Source organism: Hyla sarda, chromosome 10 (assembly GCF_029499605.1).
Source record: "Hyla sarda isolate aHylSar1 chromosome 10, aHylSar1.hap1, whole genome shotgun sequence".
Classification (NCBI taxonomy): domain Eukaryota; kingdom Metazoa; phylum Chordata; class Amphibia; order Anura; family Hylidae; genus Hyla; species Hyla sarda.
The window spans coordinates 135802519-135823000 of record NC_079198.1 but is presented as its reverse complement, the minus strand read 5'-3'; the positions used below and the strand labels follow the sequence as shown (position 1 = coordinate 135823000).

Below are 20482 nucleotides of genomic sequence, written 5' to 3'. Positions count from 1 at the left end.
CAGGGTATAGTAAAAATGCAAGCTTTATTCCAATCTTCCAAAATCATTACAAAAGGGAGAAAAAAGAATAAAAAAAAACATGGAAACACCAACGCGTTTTGGGAAGACCCTTTATCAAAGCATACAAAACAGTAATGAAACCCCGAATAAATAGACATACAATGGAAAGAAAACTCCCCCTTTGATTAAAGGACACCTCCAGGATAATAAATCTAATAAAAATACACTCCATTAGCTAAAGTTATATAACTTTGCAATACACTTACATTGCCCTCATGAAGTCTTTGTCAATTCTCAATGCAAAAGAAAGAAAAAAGCCGACAACCTAAGTGAATGCAAACCAACTACTGTAGTCCTGAGGAAGCCATCGCTTGTTGTGGCGGAACGCGTGGAGCAAGCCGGTCCCCTGACTCTGGGTGATACTGTCCTTATGTTTCATCATTTGCCGTAATATTTTTTTGCAGTCAGAACCTTCTTCTATTGCTTGGTCCTTAGTACTTATTACCTCTCTGATGGGCTTTCTTTTTTTTTGCGGGGGGGGGGGGGGGGGGGGGCACTACGGATCTCTATATACACTTTATTGTTACTGTTGGGTGGTTATATGTGTGCTCTTTTACATAGGCACTTTATTACTATTTTTCTAATTTAGTACACATATAATACATTTTTCTGGTATATATTGATGGATTGTCAGATTGTTTGCACTAGGCACCTTGTATAGGGTTGTATTCATTGCTGCCATAATAAGAGGTTCTGGTATGTATACATGGTTGCTTATACATTAATAGTTTAATGTATTTACCCTAGTTGCCTATTTGCACGAGTCAGGGGATAGAGACAGGATTACATTCTTTGGCTCTATGAACTTTTTTGCATGTTTTAAGTGGTTTTAATGGTGTTTGTACCCCCTTTTTTTGTGGTTTTCAATAAAAATAAAATGTTATTCATTATACTGGTATAGTAGTTGGTGTGCATTCACTTAGGTTGTCAGCTTTTTTTCTTTCTTTTGCATTGTGTAATTTTGACAACCGTGTCTGCACCCACAGCAATTGCAATAGCGGTGCCCATCTGTTTCTGTGTTTTATCTGTTCTCATGCATTTTTTCCTCAGACAGGACATGGTATAGGAGCATTCATTTTCGACCCCCATTCAGCCCTATTGCGGCGGCCATCTTGTGCTCGAAGTCTTAGCTTACCAGGCATGCTCCGGGACAGTTCTATGCCTCCCGTTCCCGAACTCTGTCACTCCCAGTAATTTCAGCTCATCAGTCATTGGCTGAGCTCTATTCTCTTACTCCCTGATGTGTCCAATCACAGTGCCCCTGCAGCAGGCTGATTGATGTTACGTCAGAGTAACAGCAGTGAGCCAACCAGCGTTACCCCCACACGCATGCGCTGTGTAAGAAAACAAGCTACGACAGCATACAGACTTTGACCAGAACTCCGCACCTGCAAATTGGATCCAGAGCTGAAGAGGGGGGGAGGGTTTTTTTTTTTTTTTACTATAACGGTGCCGAAAATATCCTTTTAGGAAGGTAAACTAAAATAGAGGGAATTTAACTCTTAATAACAAATGATGTCACAGACCAAATACAAATATGCAGGGATACACAAATACATAAGATAAAGATATTGTTGCACATAACATATTATGTTATACTATTATTTTGATATTTTAAATATTTCTGATCACTTATTTATTATCATAGAACCGTAATGACACCCACTATAGGCTTGTATTTATATTTATTAAGACATATTACTATTATACCGTTACGTCACACCGTACGTTATACCGTTACTATTACTGCCATTACATCAGAGTTATACTGCAGTTTTTACTACACATCAAGTTATGTACAACAATATCTTTATCTTATGTATTTGTGTATCCCTGCATATTTGTATATTTATTTGGTCTGTGACATCATTTGTTATTAAAGGTTAAATTCCCTCTATTCAGAGTTTGGGAGCAGCTACAGTTTACCTTCCTTAATGAAAGGGGGAGTTTTCTTTGCATTGTATGTCTATTTATTTGGGGTTTCATTACGGTTTTGTATGCCTTGATATAGTGTCTTCCCGAAACGCATCGGTGTTTCCATGCTATTTTATGCTTTTTTTTCTCCCTTTTGTAATGATTTTAAGAAGATTTTAAGAAGCATTTTATACTATACCCTGACTGGAATCTGGAGTGCTGGTTTCCTCCCCTAGGGAGTTGCTTTCTTCAATGTATTTATAGGACCAGCTGGGACGCCAGCTTCAGCAAACCTACAAGTGTGTAAGATCTAGAGGCCTAGCTGCAACCTCTGTGGGCAACTTTGGTGCAGGATGCCCAACTGAACCTGTATGCCCAACCCTATCTCATCTTGTATAAAGGCTAGAGACAGTCCAACAGGGTAATAGAGCCTCCAAACAATTGTACAGTTTTCCCCAATAAACTTATCCTTTCACTCATATTGTAATGACATATATCATTATTAAAGGGGTATTCCAGGCAAATTTTTTTTATCCCCTATGCAAAGGATAGGGGATAAGATGTCTGACCGCGACGGGCCCGGCCGTCACGCCCCCTCCCATAGACATGAATGGAGGGGGAGTGGCGTGACGTCACGTCCCCAGTCCCGGAAACCCGGAGGTTTCCGAAACTGGAGATTCAGCAGTGGCATATAATGCGGGTGCTGCAGGGAGATCGCGGGGGGTCTCAGCAGCGGGCCCGTCGCGATCAGACATCTTATCCCCTATCCTTTGGATAGGGGATTAAATGTTTTTGCCCGGAATACCCCTTTAATGTCACACACAAAAAGCTTCATTTAAATCCAACAACTACTTCTTGGTGTGTGAGGTTTTTTGTCATTGAGTGTACACTGTAGTGAATAACTTGTACCCTCAAAGCATGTGCAGCAGCTTATTGTCAACAGGACCAACACAACACCAAGGTTCAAAGCCAAGATGTAGAAAGACATTCAGGTCCTAACATTTTTTCACCCTCATGCTTCTGAGCCAAACTCTGTGTGATTGTAATTGTTTAAATGCTAACAGGCTACCGAAACATTAGTAACACTACAATCACATTTCTTTATGGTAAACTAGTAATTTATGAAAGACTACATGTTATGCCATATAAAAAGCTACAGAAATCAGAAGAAATATTATTGGCTGCTTAATTGAAAACAAAGAAAATGTCCAGCACAGTTCTTTATAATAAAAGCTTTTCCTTATTTGAGCCAGCCATATACAGAACGTGAAGATACAAGTGACTCGTTTTGGTCGGAATATCAAACCTTAGTCACAGTAGTATACAGTATGGGAGCAATGGGTTTACATGCACTGGACACTTTATATGCCTGGCTTTAGTAGAGTTGAGCCCTCTTGCTTCCACAAGACCCGTGTGGGATGTTTACTTAATGTAAAGAGTAAAACTTCTGGCTATTGTGTTGATTGGCATACCCAGGATATATTTAAGCATTGTTTAATTACTCTGGAAGCCGTATTATACAGTGATATGGTGTTCCTGAGCAGGCCAGGGGGCGGAGCAACAGCTGGAGGCACACTATAGGTCGGGTCACCGGCAGATCTGCAGCGTAAAATACGCTACGGATCTGTTGCGTGTGACTATACCGTAAACCTGAAAAGAAGAAAGAGCCGCCCTAAAAGAGAAAGGCCGAACGGTGAAACAACAAGGAATGGCCGGTCTACGAGAATACTGTTCACTCAACCACATTATTTTGTTTTTAACAGTGGTGATATTCTTTGTTGCATCTACCCCTCCCATCCATTACATCACATGTCATTGCAAAATTAGGGCTATTTAAAGGTGAGGGTCAGTCTTAAGGTTGCTCTTACAAGAGCAATCCCTTCAAATAAGCAGGGCATTCCAGGCTGGTTCATGATAGAGAAAGGCCCTATTTTTTCAAAATATATATTTTTTCAATTGTTGCACCAACCCTTACAGTATCCGGACCAAAAAAAATGGCACTAACATCTAGGCCTAGATAAAATCTTAGCTAATAACTGTATTAATCCCTCTACTGATATCCATAAAGTTCATCACACTGTATGTTTACACCAAAAGGGCAAATGTTTTACTTTAGGTTTAGAGAGTGAACAATTTGTCGGTGATACATGGAACGTTCCCACCAAAACTGTTGCATTATGTTATACCTATTGCAGGGCCCGCGGAGGGCAGATCACCAAGAATTTTTCTGGGATTCATTGTGTCCCTGTGGCATGCTCCACCCTCTCAGACACAGTACTAGCCATAACACAATGTACCGTAATATGTGCATGGACCTGGCCCCAAGCTTTAGTCCTCAATAGAATTGAGCGAGTTTTTAGATAGTTCAGCTGGCTTCAGAAAATTTTTCAGATTTGTAAATTACTTGTATTAAAAAATCTTAATACTTCCAGTACTTCTTATCAAATTCTGTACACTACAGGGGAAGTTGAGTTGTTCTTTTCTGTCTGATCACTGTGCTCTCTGCTGACACTACTGTCTGTGTCAGGAACTGTCCAGAGTAAGAAGAAATCCCCATAGCAAACCTCTCCTGCTCAGGACATTGATTTGAAAAAACAGTTTTCCACCAGAGTACCCCTTTAAGGAAAGTGTTCAGTTTGCAGCGGAATCAGCAGTGAAAGGGTTAAGTTGCAGTGTGATACCATCTAGTCACTGGTACTAGACTCTTCTTGTGTAGCTCCGCCACTAATGAGGATGTCATGAGGGGGCGGGGCTAAACAGGAGGAGGCCCAGACCTGCGACCAGATAGCAAGCATCACTCGCTTTACTGTATATATTTTATAGCCATATAGATGGCTGTATAATGTAAACACCCCATTTCCATCAAATGAGTTAACTAGTCCTGCTCTGCAGCCCTAATTAACTCATTCCTTTCTGAGCTGTACTGGCAACTCTCACAGATGCGAGAACAGCTCGGCCCAGACATTGCGAGAGCTGATGTTCAAAATGTTGGAGAGCCACAAACCCCCCAAAGTTTGGATCGAATCTGCATTCGGGGGGCTTGGCGTGCTCAACTCTAGTCCCCAACTACAGGAAAAAGAGAACGAACAAAGAAGTGATAGAAAACAAAACAGGAGTTTATTGGAAGATATTACAGGATTTATGACAACCATAAAGAATCACATATACAAACTCAACTCCTAAGAAGCACTCATTCTAAATGGAAAGGTTACAGTAACAGCTAACAATCTTCATCTAGAAGTACCTTAGGTTTCTATTCATTTCAGACACACAAAAAACCCAAATAACATGCGTAACACGTGTTGAAGAGCAATGCATGTTACACACAACACTGTGACAAGTACGAAAACAGTTGTAAGACCAATCTTTTTTTCCCCCCACACGACAAAAAAACTAAATAAGATTAAATAAAAAATGAGCGGAAAACAGCAAAGACCTTGCATATATAATATTTGGTTTCAAAGTTTTCATTTTAACTGGGCACAGTAACACATTATGCTGCTTCTGAAGCAGGAAAATAAAACCAGTGCATGTGGAATTATCTAAAATATTATATCTTAACATGCATTTACTATACTAATTGTTCTAAAATTTAAAGAAAAACAAATTTAAAAAAATTGTCTAAATTTTAATTTAATTTTTAAATAAAATTTTATTTTAAATGTCAAATTTTAATTTCAAATGCACGTTAAATAGCGCATTGAAAATGGGAGATAAAAATGTTAAATCTAGTAGCAGTAACTGTGAAATCTAAGACACAGGATATAAAAAGGAACAACAGAAAAAGCTACAGATTGTTTGGTGTTTTTTTATTATTTTGTAAATTTTTAAACTTTTTAATGCAAATTTAAGACAAATTAGCCATTTTCATATGCAGGAGTGGCAATAAAATGTTATTTGATAACAGAGAGGACAAGGAAGACGACACATTAGGACACAGGAATTAACATGGCGGCCTAAAGGGGTTATATGCCAATAGGGCATATACACAGGGGCTGTCCACCCCATTAAGGAAAATTGTGAATATAATGATGCTAAAAATGTAATACACAGCACATATATTCAGCTTGGCAGTCAACATCTCCATATTAGTAATGGTAACCAAACATGTCAAATGCCTTTAAAGATGTAACGCTTGTTGCCCTGTCTACTCACTTTTCGAGAAGGGGGTTCGAAATGAACACAATAAATTAATGTACGTCAAACCCAACATCTAATGCAGTGTTTCCTAACCAGGGTGCATACAGCTGTTGCAGAACTGTAGTTTTGTAACAGCTTGAGGCACCCTGGTTAGGAAACACAGATCTTGTGTCTAGGGGGTGTTGACCAACATGCTAAATTCTTCTGTTCTTAAGGGAGACCGTTAATTCCCTCTAACCATTTAGAGCATATGCACTGGGCCCAGCATCCATGTGTATGGGGAGGGTCAGGAACGATCGCTGTCTACTGGGAAGGGCTACATGTACACTTCTGCTCTCAATAGAGAAAGGATCAGGCAATTGGAGTTCTCAGTGGAGAAAGGATCAGACAACTGAAATTCTACATGCCCAATACTTCTCTCCCTGTGGATAGGGAAAAAACTTTAACGTATTGGAGCACCCCTTTACTGGTTTAACACCAATTTTACATCTATGAACCTTTAGTAAATTTGGAATTCGTGTAAATGAAAAATAAATGTAACACTTGGAAAGAGGCGATCCATACTGTTAAAATGCCTAGCCTAGAATAAGCTTTTTTAATGCGCCAGGTTCCCTTTTAAATACAAAAGGATCCGGCAACTGACAGCAGTACTGGTTAGCTGAGGGGAACTCTAAGTGTCGGATTGTGGGGGGTCCTCATGCTGGAACCCCCTGCGATCTCCTGCCCAGCACAGCGTCTCTTCTCACACACCATCCTATTCACTACAGCGTACTCCATGGTGGAATCAAATTCCTCATTGGATGTAAACTGTGCAGCAGATTCCCATCAAAATCAATAGGAGGCTGCTGCAAGTGGAACCTGGCCAGAATTTCCTTATAGAAATTCTGGGTAAAATTTCCATATTTAAAGGGTTACTCCGGCCCCAAGACATCTTAACCCCTATACAACGGATAGGGGATAAGATGTCTGACCGCGGGGGTCCCGCCGCTGGGGACCCCCGCAATCTAGCATGCAGCACCCACCTGTAAGTACTGCTGGAAGCACTGGAGGTTCTCAGTCTTTCGCCTCCCAACCACGGGGACGGAGTATTGTGGTGTCACGACTCCACCCCCATGTGACGTCACACCCCGCACCCTCAATACAAGTCTATGGGAGGGGGCGTGACGGCAGTCACGCCCCATCCCATAGACTTGCATTGAGGGGGCGGGGCGTGATGTTACATGGGGGCAGAGTCCCCAAACAAGTAGATCTTCATCAGCTGTCCTCCCAAAGAGCTGTCAGGAATCTTTGCGGGAGCCAAGGCTCAACCATGTTGACATTTAACAGGCCTGATCTTTCATTCCATTGATATTTGCTGTCCGATACAAATTGGAAAACACACCAATGCACATTAGTTGTTGATGTTGCTAAAACCATTGGGCTTATCAAATTTTTAGTACGTATGGAAACCTTAAAGGAGTAGTCCAGTGGTGATTCAGTGGTGAGCAACTTATCCCCTATCCTAAGGATAGGGGATAAGTTGCAGATCGCGGGGGGTCCGACCCCTGGGGCCCCCCGCGATCTCCTGTACGGAGCCCCGACAGCCCGCTGGAAGGGGGCGTGTCGACCTCCGCACGAGGCGGCGGCCGACACGCCCCCTCAATACAACTCTATGGCAGAGCCGAAGCGCTGCCTTCGGCAATCTCCGGCTCTGCCATAGAGATGTATTGAGGGGGCGTGTCGGCCGCCGCCTCGTGCGGGGGTCGACACCCGCTATCTGGGCCGAGAGCCAGGGCCCCGTACAGAGAGATCGCAGGGGGCCCCAGCGGTCGGACCCCCCGCGATCTCAAACTTATCCCCTATCCTTAGGATAGGGGATAAGTTTTTCACCACTGGACTACCCCTTTAAGACAGCAGATACTGAGATGCTGACACTGCTATCACTACCGAAGAGGATGGATGTAGCATTAAATTAACAAAACACAAAACCCAGATAAATTACGACCATGTTCCATTCTGGAGTGTAGAAGGAAGTGATATACATACAACACTGTAACAAGTTTTATTAGGAAACTAAAAAGGAGCCTGAAACCTGCAGTACAAAACATATATAAATATAAATGATTCTGATGTCAGTCACACACATAGGATGTCTTGAGGGTCGGAGGACTAATAATGGGCGCAGAGATTCACCCCACTTAGAGTCAGGGCTCTGCCCCAGGATCTATTGACCCATACAGATGGCCATGGTACAGATCCATAGTACGCTGCACATAGATTACTATGAGCGCATAATGTACCTCCGATTTTATATTAAAACAAAAAAAACATGGCAAGTTTCAACACATACTGAACTACTGAGGTATTCATCTCCCTTAGAAGCATTGCTCTTATGGGAGAAAACGGTGCCTCACAGAGGAACCATATAGCGGCACATGGGAGTGCCTACGGGCCATTAATACTAACCCATAGGGTCTCCCTTTGCCCACCGTAGTGTCAGGCAAAATAGCTGCGCCCTCAGGCCTTTTCCTGAGACAAACTCAGTCGTGCAGTTTAGGGCGCTAAAGCCAGCCTCTCCACAACCAGAGATGGCCTCCACATTGGCATTAATGCTATGGAGTTAATCCCCAACCTTAGCCTCAGCTAGTAAATATCCCTCTATATTTAGACCCGTGAATTTATAGGACCTGCAGATACAGTAACTAAACAAGGATTGGGATCACCTACTTCTTTACAAGGCAGTCTGAACACTGGCATGGAGGATGTGGGGAAATACCTATTCGCCAATATTAACATACGGTAGAGTACGTGTAACTCAATGAATATAGATTATATCAGGTAATGGTGAAAAAAGTGATGGCTTCCCCAAAGACAGGCGAACTAAAGCTCAGCACCTACTATGCACATTTCTTGAATGTTTATACAGTTTGCACAAAAAATGGATCAATTTTAATACAGGAATCCCCCAATATGAGACGACCGACATGAAAAGTGTTTAACACAATCATTTCTGTTGAGACACAAGTACAAAGGACATGGATATTAAATGCAACTTAAAATAAGGGTTCACTTACTTTTCCTTGAGTAGGAACTATCAGGAAGAAATGGTTATTGAAGATACAGTGAACAGTAATAAACAGTAACATAAAGCTCATATTAAACTCAGTGTAAATCGAAAAGGAAAATAAAAAATAACACAACGAAAACAAAACCAGAGGGTACCAGAACTACAGTGCGGCTACCGCGACTTATCTATATGAATCACGCAAGATAAACTCAGCGTCGCTTTAATCACCTTTTGCATGTAAAGCTTTATTTCTTTTTATTTTACTGTCTTTTATTATCAGACATGCAGCCTACACTACCTATACAAAGCTTCTAACCCTACCCTCTACAGCCTGATGAGGAACGGACCAAAGACGCGTCTCTCTTATTGTACTTGAGAAACGGCGTCGGAAACTTTATAAAATCTGCAAATACCGAGGAAAACCAAGAGTTGGTGTAAAAAGAGCAGCTTCGAAGAGTTAATATGTAGAACCAAGAGGCTTTCTACAGAATGAACCACTGTGGATTGAGAACTGCATAGAGCAACAGAAAGCACGTCAGTATGGTCGTATAGGTGACGGCCGGACACGCGTGTCCCTTATGTTCCGAATACAAATGTAGACTCTTTTTGTGCAAACACGAGTAACTTCTTACACGTTATTATAGTAGAAAGAAAATCTGGAAAAAAATAATAACTTAGATAATATTTATAATAAAGTTGTCACCGTGAAGAACAATGAGCAAACAATCTCATGGATTATAAAGAGGTGAAAGAGCTGAGAACACGTAAGGCTCCCAAGGATCTTAAAGGGGTACTCCGCTGCTCAGCATTTGGAACAAACTGTTCCTAACACTGGAGTCGGGAGCTCGTGACGTCATAGCCCCACCCCCTCAATGCAAGTCTATGGCGGGGGCGTGACGGCCATCACGCCCCCTCCCATAGACTTGCATTGAGGGGGCGGGGCGTGACGTCATGAGGAGGACGGGGCTATGGCGTCACAAACTCCCGGCGCCAGCTCCAGTGTTCGGAACAGTTTGTTCCAAACGCTGAGCAGCAGAGTACCTCTTTAAGATTACCAATATTTATCTGAAGGTCAATAATTAAAAGGCTTTGTCTGATTTAGAAAACACCCTACTAAATACCCTATTAGGCATTTCTGAGTTAAATGGTAAGAGGCCCTGCCTGTGCATGACCCCTCATCTATTAGCCTCATCTTACAGCAGATAAAAAGAGCAGGCCTTGCTATAGAGGACCTGGGGCTCATGTGCCTAGAGCCAGTGTAATGCTTAAAGGGGTACTCTGCTGCTCAGCGTTTGGAACAAACTGTTCCGAATGCTGGAGCTGGCGCCGGGAGCTCGTGAAGTCATAGCCCCGCACTCTCATGACGTCACGCCCCACCCTCTCAATGCAAGTCTATGGGAGAGGGCGTGATGGCTGTCACGCCCCTCCCATAGACTTGCATTGAGGGGGCGGGGTGTGACATCACGAGGGGCGGGGCTATGACATCATGAGCTCCCTGCACCGGCTCCAAGCATTCGGAACATTTTGTTCCAAACACTGAGCAGAGGAGTACCCCTTTAATCTATCCTGTGTATGGTGCGGCAGTGAAATACTTGCTGGCAGGTGACCTGCAGTATTTACCACATCATCCGTTTTTTTGCAGCCATTGCTAGCAAAGATGCCACACTTGGAGCACGGACCTCACTATCGCCAGGGACAAAATACACATGGGCCAATGCAAGGCTAGCCTGCTCCAAATGGATGGGATAGATCCACAGAAAGCAGTGTAAGTATTACACTATATATAAGTGAGCAGGCTGAACCTTTTCAGCTCTATGGGCCCCTAAAGGTTTAAAACTGATGCCTAATCCTCCTCTTATAAATGAGCATGGATCTGCTCTTCATGTAGTACTATTTGGGATCTCCTCATAATAATTTGTTATGGCTTCTTCTAGCCATAAAAATACTCTCTTGCAGATACTGCTTGTCGACAGTAACAAAAACTGGCAAAAATATCTCCTATACGGTCTAAGGAAGCAGAAATACCAACACTTTTAAGAACTTTAAAAAAAAAAAAGAAAAAACCTTATATAACAATCCAGGATTCCTATTTGGCTGGCACCTAACTGTCCAAGTCTGGCAACACTAAAGGGTTTTCTGGGAATATAAAGTGATGGTCTATCCATAGGTGAGACCATCAATGTGTGATCATTATAAGTGCAATCCAGGGACCCTCACTGGTCAGCAGAATAAAGGGGCTGCGGCACTCCACTAACACTCCAGACAATGTCATGTTATACAGAAAGAGTGTCACATCCAACTCTGTATTCTTAACTAGGCCAACAAGGCCCAGTCCTAGGGCAGCACTTGGAGACAGTGTTATCTTTATTTTGGCATATATTGAGGAATAGCGGGGTGGCACCACCAGTTCGGTACAAAAAAAAGCCATCACCACGTGCAGCTACGGCTGTAGTGTTTTTTTTCCTATCCAGCCATGAGCCAGCATCGTTTTAAATGAAGCAATAACGTTTACGATTTTATAGGTGAGTGCCATCTATATTTCTTTTCTGAATCCATTCGTTATCTTTATTTAGTTTTCTCATCCTTGGTGGATTTTAAAGATGACATTGTCTGATGCTGACGGAGACTTTCGTCCCTAGATGATGTTGAGCTGGCGGCGATGCTGAACTTGTTAAACCCTTTGTGTGTGAAGGTGAAGCGGCTCTCGCCATTCACCAAGTTTAATATATTTAGGCTGCCCCCCCCCCCCCGGTGGAGTGCTGCCCTGCATTTATTAAGCAGCTGTCACTGACACATTGGCACCCCAGGACTAGCCCCAACCTCCTCAAAAGGTGGGACAAAAAAAGAAAGAGGTGGGGTTTACAGAGGTATGGGTGGGTCTTAAACAGGTAAAAAGGGTTGGTCTTGATAAGAAGGCAAATTTAGATTATGGAGTGCACAAGTTTAGTCAGGCCTAAGGTAGCACAAAACCTAGTGGTGTAACCCAATACACCACTGGTTGTAACCACACACATTTATTTATACAGCAATATCTTTGTTCTGCTGATCAGTAGAGATCACTTCCATGTTCACCCAAGGCATGAAATCCCTATATTTTACAAGTTACATTTTTGGACTATTGGTTGCCAAATGGGTGGACTTTTGCCGTCTAAATCAAACAAAAAAAATATTGAAATATTTGAAGAACTTGAAAATGTAAAATAGTTAAAATTGTGATATACTGTACGATCCAACACATTTGAGTCCTTTTTATAGTCCATATTAAAATTAAAATCTGAACAATTCGGAAAACCGAACAGATTGAGTAAATTCAATTTTGCTGTGATTAACATAAACAGGACCCAGTATTATGAAGTTGTTCATCTGGAAAAAATAAAAAAAAATCTACTCCAAAAACTAAAGAGAAAAATAACCAAAAACAGGAAAGAGGTTTCCAACATTTCATGGTCTTCAATCCAGGAAATCATGGTAGTCTTAGTTGGCAAAACATTTTAAAAGAAAAAAAAAACACACCATTAAAACATGGAGGTTTATGTAACATCTTTTGACATTGCCTACATAGAAGCACAAATCAGGAGCACTACTGCACTATAAGTTACGGCTGGAGGTTATAGAATACCTTATAGCAGGATGTTTAGTGTATATAATAAAACCTTTTACCAAAAGACCTGATGGCGAATTGTGCACCAAAAAGATATACTATGCAATAAATAACAGAAACAAAAACATTTCCTCCACCAAGTCTCTAAGTTGCAGTCATTTTTTTTTTCCTTTTTAAAAATAGAGAACATTTTCTTTTTTTTCTTTGCGTTTCTCCCCCCTTCAACAACACAATGACCATATTGGAAAACACAAAAAAAATGTATCATTGAGGTTTTGTAGTTTGGAGGGGAAGGTTGGAGGAGGAGGAGAATATACCGTTGTATATACAGAGAACGTCTTTTTGTTTGCTTTTTTTTTTCTTCTTTTAACCCCTGAAAAATTACTAGTGAAGAAATGGTCAAGATTTCCAGCCCTGACACTGAGCTCTATATAACTCAACTGTTATATACAAATTAGTTACAACATTTATATATACTTTCTTAGAACATAAGGCTAGAAAAACATTGGAACAAATGATTCGTATTTTAGACATCTCTAAAATACTTCTCACTTTTTGAGGTACTTTCTTTTGTTTTCTTTTTGTATGTATCTTATCTTCTTGGAGTAGCACCTTTCAGCAAAATACTAGTCCAAAAAAACTAGATTTAAACAGTAAAATTAGCCTGCGAGTTGACGAGAAAAACTGTGTAGTGTGCATTTAAAAATAAGTAGACTTAGTGAATAGGAATTAAGTGATTCCCAGGCACTTTACGGTTATCCCGGCAGATCTGTCGTCAGCCAGAACCTGATGTGAAATATTGGATTAGTTTATTAGGACCAGTTTGCCATCTATCTTCTTTTTCTTTTTTGTGTGGGTTTGCTCATGTGTAAGAAGGTTGATCTTTTGCGCAAAGCCCTTGCCACAGGTAATGCACACAAAGGGCCGTTCTCCGGTGTGCAGCCTCTGGTGAGTGGTAAGATTCGCCTTCTGGCTAAAGCTCTTCCCACACTCCGGGCATTCGAAAGGCTTTTCCCCCGTGTGTATCCTTTCATGTCCAATAAGATTACTGTTATTCTGAAACCGTTTACCGCAAAACCTACATACAAATCGTCTCTCCCTCGCAAACGTCTTCTGTGTTTGCATGACCGACGAACCCGAGTTCTTCCCGTAGACGACGCATGTTAAAGACTTTGCCACAGAAACGTTTTTGATGGAGATGGCGTGAGGAAACTTGTCATCAACCGGAAGTTTTAGACTGGATTCAACCCTCTGCTGGGGTCTGAACTGGACCATTGAGCCGTTGTACTGTTTTATTTTCATTTTGTGGGTTGCTTGATGAAGCCTAAGATCGCTAATTCTAAAAAACCTCTTTCCACATTCAGTGCAGTTGAAGGTCCTCTCGAGATCCTTGGGAGAACCTGACCCAAAACGCCTCTGTGTGAAATCTTCCTTCTGACCCATCGGCCACCTCACTAATCTTTGGCAGTATCCACTGGTTTTCATGTTATACTGAATTTTAACTTTGTTTTTTGACGGAATATTTCTTAGGTTGAATTTTTCAGTGCTGCGTTGGCTCTCGATGATCAACTCGTCATCTGTTATTGGGAAGAAGGAAGAAAATGTTTTATTAAAAAAAAAAATCTGATACACAAACAATCTTTTGAAAGGTTCTTTAGGGGAGATTTTTTTATGCATTATTTGAACCTGTCAACAGAAGTGCAGTGAACAGCCAACTGCAGAGAAGTGAGATACCTAGAGGCCAAGACTTAAAGGGGTACTCCGGCCTTAAGACATCTTCTCCCCTATCCAAAGGATAGGGGATAAGATGTCTGTACGCGGGGGTCCCACCGCTGGGGACCCCCGAAATCTCTCATGCAGCACCCACCTGTGTGAGCTCCACGCAGCGCTGGAGGCTCTGAGTCTGAAGCGTTACGACCATGGGGCCGGAGTATCGTGACATATTTCTCAAAGAGTATCAAGTTTTCTCCGCTTTTAAGCTAACCACAGCTGACTATTCATACAATTAAAGCACAGCGGTCTTTACAGAATAAGCTGTCCTGTGTGTGAAGAAGTAGCATTATTGCTGGCCCTTATATAAATTGTATCTGACATTTAAGCAGATTTCTGCTCTGCAGGTTTCACCAGTAATTTACAGTTGTCTCTGAGGTGGTGGGCAGAGCACAAAGAAAGAGATTCTGCACTTCTGTGTCTCCCTACATTCCCTAAAAAGCAAGAAAGGGGTAGCAAAGAAACATTTTTGGCTGATATATTGCAGTTATTCAAGTACTGGAAATAAATGAGAAATATATTCCCTATTGCCCCTGGGAACCTAGCTGTAAGGGGTACGTGGGAGAGAACCAGCTATAGAGGTGTACAGCACTCTCTATTACAGTCTATTGGAAGTTGAGTGCAGAGCCAAGTGAGCTAAATTTTTGAAAATGCTAATTACAATTCTAAAATTATTTTATAAGTTTTCCATCTGTAAGATGTATACAATGCATTCAGAAAGTTTTCAGACCCTTTCACTATTCTTTCCACATTTTATGTGGAGGACTAGTACTAAAATACCCATCCCTCATACACTATTCTCTACTTAATACTAGGGGTGTAAGAAAAAAAAATCGATGCACTCGATTATCGCGATTTTTCATTTGGCGATACTTTATCGATTCAAAATATTTTTTAAATCGATCCTTTTAGGGATGTGGAATTCGTATCTCCCGATGGCCAGGACATGCAGTTCCGGGCGCCGGGCAGGTGAATTTTTCCAGCTCGTGCAAGCAGGGCCGGACCGGACAAGCGCGGCGCTCTGGGTGTATGGAGCGGGCTCCCGACTCGTGCCCGCTCCGTGACTCTGCAGCCCCCCGTCGGATTTCAGTGCTTCCTGCTGTCCCATGGCTCTGTCATTTATAGATCCTGGCTGGACTAGGCTCTATCAATGGATCACAGATCAATGGAGTTGAATAGAACTCTATTCATCTGTCTGAGGAATCTAAGGATTCCTCCTAAAAGTCTAATAAGGAGAATAAAAAATAAATAAAAATGCTTTAATGAAAGTGTAAAACACACACATTAACCCCTTCCTTATTAAAAGTTCAAATCACCCCCTATTCCTATATAAAAACATGTAAACATAATAAAAACATATTTGGTATCACTGCATGCGTAAAAAAATCGCAATATATAGTTATTGAGACAGAATCGGGATATATCGGGATATATCGTATTGTCATACGTGTATCGCGATACGTATCACACGATTCACACCCCTACTTAATACCCACAATGACAAGAGCAAAGACCAAGCCATGAGGGGGAAATAACTGCCTGTAGAGCTCAGAGACACGATTGTGTGGAGGCACAGATCTGGGGAGGGGACAAAAACACTTCTGCAGCACTCAAAGTTCCCAAGAGCTCAGTGACCGCCATAATTCTTACATGGAAGAGGTTTGGAACAACCGGTACTCCTCCTAGAGCTGCCGCCCACCAAACTAATGAATCGGGGAGAAGGGACTTGTTAAGAGAGAAAGCCAAGAACCCAATGGTCACTCTGGCTGAGCTCCAAAGATCCTGTGAGCAGATGGGAGAAACTTCCAGAAGGTCCAGAACAATCACTGCAGCCTCCACAATCTGGGCTTTATGGCAGAAAAAAAGCCTCCTCAGTAATAACACATGAAAGACGCAGGAGATTACAGAGGAGCATCTAAAGGATGAGACTGTGGGGAACAAGATTCTCTGGAGGAAACCAGGCACTACCCATCACCTGCCCAATACCATCCCTACAGTGATCATGTTGGGGGCAGCATCATGTCTGGAGGAAATCAGGCACTGCCCATCACCTGCCCAATACCATCCCTACAGTGATCATGGTGGGGGCAGCATCATGTCTGGAGGAAACCAGGCACTGCCCATCACCTGCCCAATACCATCCCTACAGTGATCATGGTGGGGGCAGCATCATGTCTGGAGGAAACCAGGCACTGCCCATCACCTGCCCAATACCATCCCTACAGTGATCATGGTGGGGGCAGCATCATGTCTGGAGGAAACCAGGCACTGCCCATCACCTGCCCAATACCATCCCTACAGTGATCATGGTGGGGGCAGCATCATGTCTGGGGGATACTAGGCACTGCCCATCACCTGCCCAATACCATCCCTACAGTGATCATGGTGGGGGCAGCATCATGTCTGGGGGAAACCAGGTACTGCCCATCACCTGCCCAATACCATCCCTACAGTGATCATGGTGGGGGCAGCATCATGTCTGGGGGAAACCAGGCACTGCCCATCACCTGCCCAATACCATCCCTACAGTGATCATGGTGGGGGCAGCATCATGTCTGGGGGAAACCAGGCACTGCCAATCACCTGCCCAATACCATCCCTACAGTGATCATGGTGGGGGCAGCATCATGTCTGGGGGAAACCAGGCACTGCCCATCACCTGCCCAATACCATCCCTACAGTGATCATGGTGGGGGCAGCATCATGTCTGGAGGAAACCAGGCACTGCCCATCACCTGCCCAATACCATCCCTACAGTGATCATGGTGGGGGCAGCATCATGTCTGGGGGAAACCAGGCACTGCCCATCACCTGCCCAATACCATCCCTACAGTGATCATGGTGTGGGCAGCATCATGTCTGGAGGAAATCAGGCACTGACCATCACCTGCTCAATGCCATCCCTACAGTGATCATGGTGGGGGCAGCATCATGTCTGGGGGAAACCAGGCACTGCCCATCACCTGCTCAATGCCATCCCTACAGTGATCATGGTGGGGGCAGCATCATGTCTGGAGGAAACCAGGCACTGCCCATCACCTGCTCAATGCCATCCCTACAGTGATCATGGTGGGGGCAGCATCATGTCTGGGGGAAACCAGGCACTGCCCATCACCTGCCCAATACCATCCCTACAGTGATCATGGTGGGGGCAGCATCATGTCTGGAGGAAACCAGGCACTGCCCATCCCCTGCCCAATACCATCCCTACAGTGATCATTGTGAGGGCAGCATCATGTCTGGAGGAAACCAGGTACTGCCCATCACCTGCCCAATACCATCCCTACAGTGATCATGGTGGGGGCCGCATCATGTCTGGAGGAAACCAGGCACTGCCCATCCCCTGCCCAATACCATCCCTACAGTGATCATTGTGAGGGCAGCATCATGTCTGGAGGAAACCAGGTACTGCCCATCACCTGCCCAATACCATCCCTACAGTGATCATGGTGGGGGCAACATCATGTCTGGGGGAAACCAGGTACTGCCCATCACCTGCCCAATACCATCCCTACAGTGATCATGGTGGGGACAGCATCATGTCTGGAGGAAACCAGGTACTGCCCATACCCTGCCCAATACCATCCCTACAGTGATCATGGTGGGGGCAACATCATGTCTGGGGGAAACCAGGTACTGCCCATCACCTGCCCAATACCATCCCTACAGTGATCATGGTGGAGGCAGCATCATGTCTGGGGGAAACCAGGTACTGCCCATCACCTGCCCAATACCATCCCTACAGTGATCATGGTGGGGGCAGCATCATGTCTGAAGGAAACCAGGCACTGCCCATCACCTACCCAATACCATCCCTACAGTGATCATGGTGGGGGCAGCATCATGTCTGGAGGAAACCAGGCACTGCCCATCACCTGCTCAATACCATCCCTACAGTGATCATGGTGGGGGCAGCATCATGTCTGGAGGAAACCAGGCACTGCCCATCACCTGCTCAATACCATCCCTACAGTGAAGTATGGTGGGGGAAGCATCAGGCTGTGGGGACAGGGAGACTGGTCAGGGTTGAGGGAAAGCTGAATGGAACAAAGTACAGAGATATTTTTAATGAACACCTGATCAGAGCTCTGGACCTCAGACTGGATAGAAGATTCACCTTCAAACTAGGCAATGACCTAACCACACAACCAAGACAACACAGGAGCAGCTTAGGGACAACTCTGTGAATGTCCTTGAGTGGCCGCCAGAGCCTGAACCCAATGGAACATCTCTGAAGAGACCGGAAGATGGCTTCCACCGACGGCCCTCATCATACCTGACAGGGGTTATCAGCTGTATGCTCCAAAGAAAGTGGGAGCCGGCTGAGGCAGGACATCAAGGTTTATATTTATATGTACTACACTATGGGCATAGTTCTGAAAATAAAAAATCCCAAGGCATATCTTTAAGTGCAACATAATAGGGGGAAATTGTGAATTTTGTTGATTTTAGCACAAGGCCGCAACATAAAAATTTGGGAAAATAATTTAAGGGTCTGAAGACTTTCCGAATGCATTGTACATGGAATAAAAAAAGATAAATTTAAAGTGCACATGTCATTCACTATTGAGGAATCTAAGTTTGTTACCGAGTTCATACACAGCACCTATGCTTGCTATAGGTTTTATAAATGCTTACTTTTGTCATGTTATATTTCTTTTACTTAATATTTGTCCTCCCTTTCTTTTTGGCATTTTCTGTCTAATGCCACTGGTTCCAGTAAGATTAGGATCCCAGGTACGTAGCTTTGGGGAAAGGACAGAAACAGTGATTACAAACGTCACTTTTTGGTTTAACACATGCAGGAAACTTTTTTGGGGGGGTGAATGACAGGTGCACTTTAAAGAAGTAATATGTCTGCAAGCTTCCTGGATACTGCCCAAAAGTAGTCATTTTGTGACCTAAATAAATAATGAACACCACTAGGACAGTGCAAAATAAAAAAATAATAGTTGAAATACAAAAGGGATGTCCATGAATGGTATACAACATTTATAAAGTAAATGATGTGGTGTACACAAGCAGCCTCAATTTTTTTTACCAATCCCAAAAGCAGTAAGGTCATGTGCAGTGCCCCTACACAGAGAGGAATGAGGGCATCAGAATCTGCCAGATTGTTTACTACACTGTTTCCAATACTTTTTATATCATATCTGCTTGTGGGTCTGTATGTAAATGAAAGTCATTCTGCACAATTGACACAAGTTGATGGATAACCATGCATTGTACGAATTCAACATAGTGTAGTGGAGTCCATACAAAAGAAAAACCGATTACTTCCATACTTACCGACTCTGTAGTTTATTACATCTCTTCCATCCAAACAAATATTTTCACTGTTAGATGGCGGCTCCTTTGATTTCATTCTGAGTGTAACAGGTTCAATACTGGGAAATTCTATGAGAAGGAAAGAAAAAGTGCTAGTAAAAATCCAATGGAATTACGTATTAAAGGGGTATTCCAATCTTGGTCATTAAAGGGGTACTCCGCTGCTCAGCGTTTGGAACAAACTGTTCCAAACGCTGGAGCCGGGAGCTCATGACATCATAGCCCTGCCCCCTCAATGCAAGTCTATGGGAGGGGGCGTGACAGCGTCACGCCCCCTCCCATAGACTTGCATTGAGGGGGTGGGGCGTGACATCATGAGGGGGTGGGGCTATGACATCATGAGCTCCAGGAGTACCCCTTTAAATGAGGTTATCCCAACATTCAAACTTTCACCTATTCACTGTATTGGTGATAAGTATTTGATCAGTTGGGGTCTGACAACTGGGACGATCACAAGAACGCGGCTCCCATGTCCCTCGAGAGAATGAAGCAACATGCTTGGCCGTTACTCTATTCACTTGCTATGGGACTTTCAAAGATAGCCAAGTACAGAGCTTGTCTACCTTTGGAAGTACCATTTCATTTTAGCATGGCTATGCCAATTACTTGGGGGGACAAGGCAT

At 43.2% G+C, this 20482-nt stretch overlaps 1 protein-coding gene across 2 annotated transcripts in view; it reads right to left on the bottom strand.

The window, feature by feature from the left end:
* Positions 1–12465: 12465 nt before the first annotated feature.
* The window catches only part of LOC130293310 (zinc finger protein 569-like), a 66113-nt gene continuing 58096 nt past the window's right edge, over positions 12466–20482 (bottom strand). For both annotated transcript variants that reach the window (XM_056541838.1, XM_056541839.1), the window contains exons 9-10: positions 19821–19928; positions 12466–14338 (exon numbers count right to left, since the gene is read on the bottom strand). In XM_056541838.1, coding sequence (XP_056397813.1) covers positions 13566–14338; positions 19821–19928 — 881 coding nt within the window. In that variant the 3' untranslated portion in view covers positions 12466–13565. The remainder of the gene's footprint in view (positions 14339–19820; positions 19929–20482) is intronic.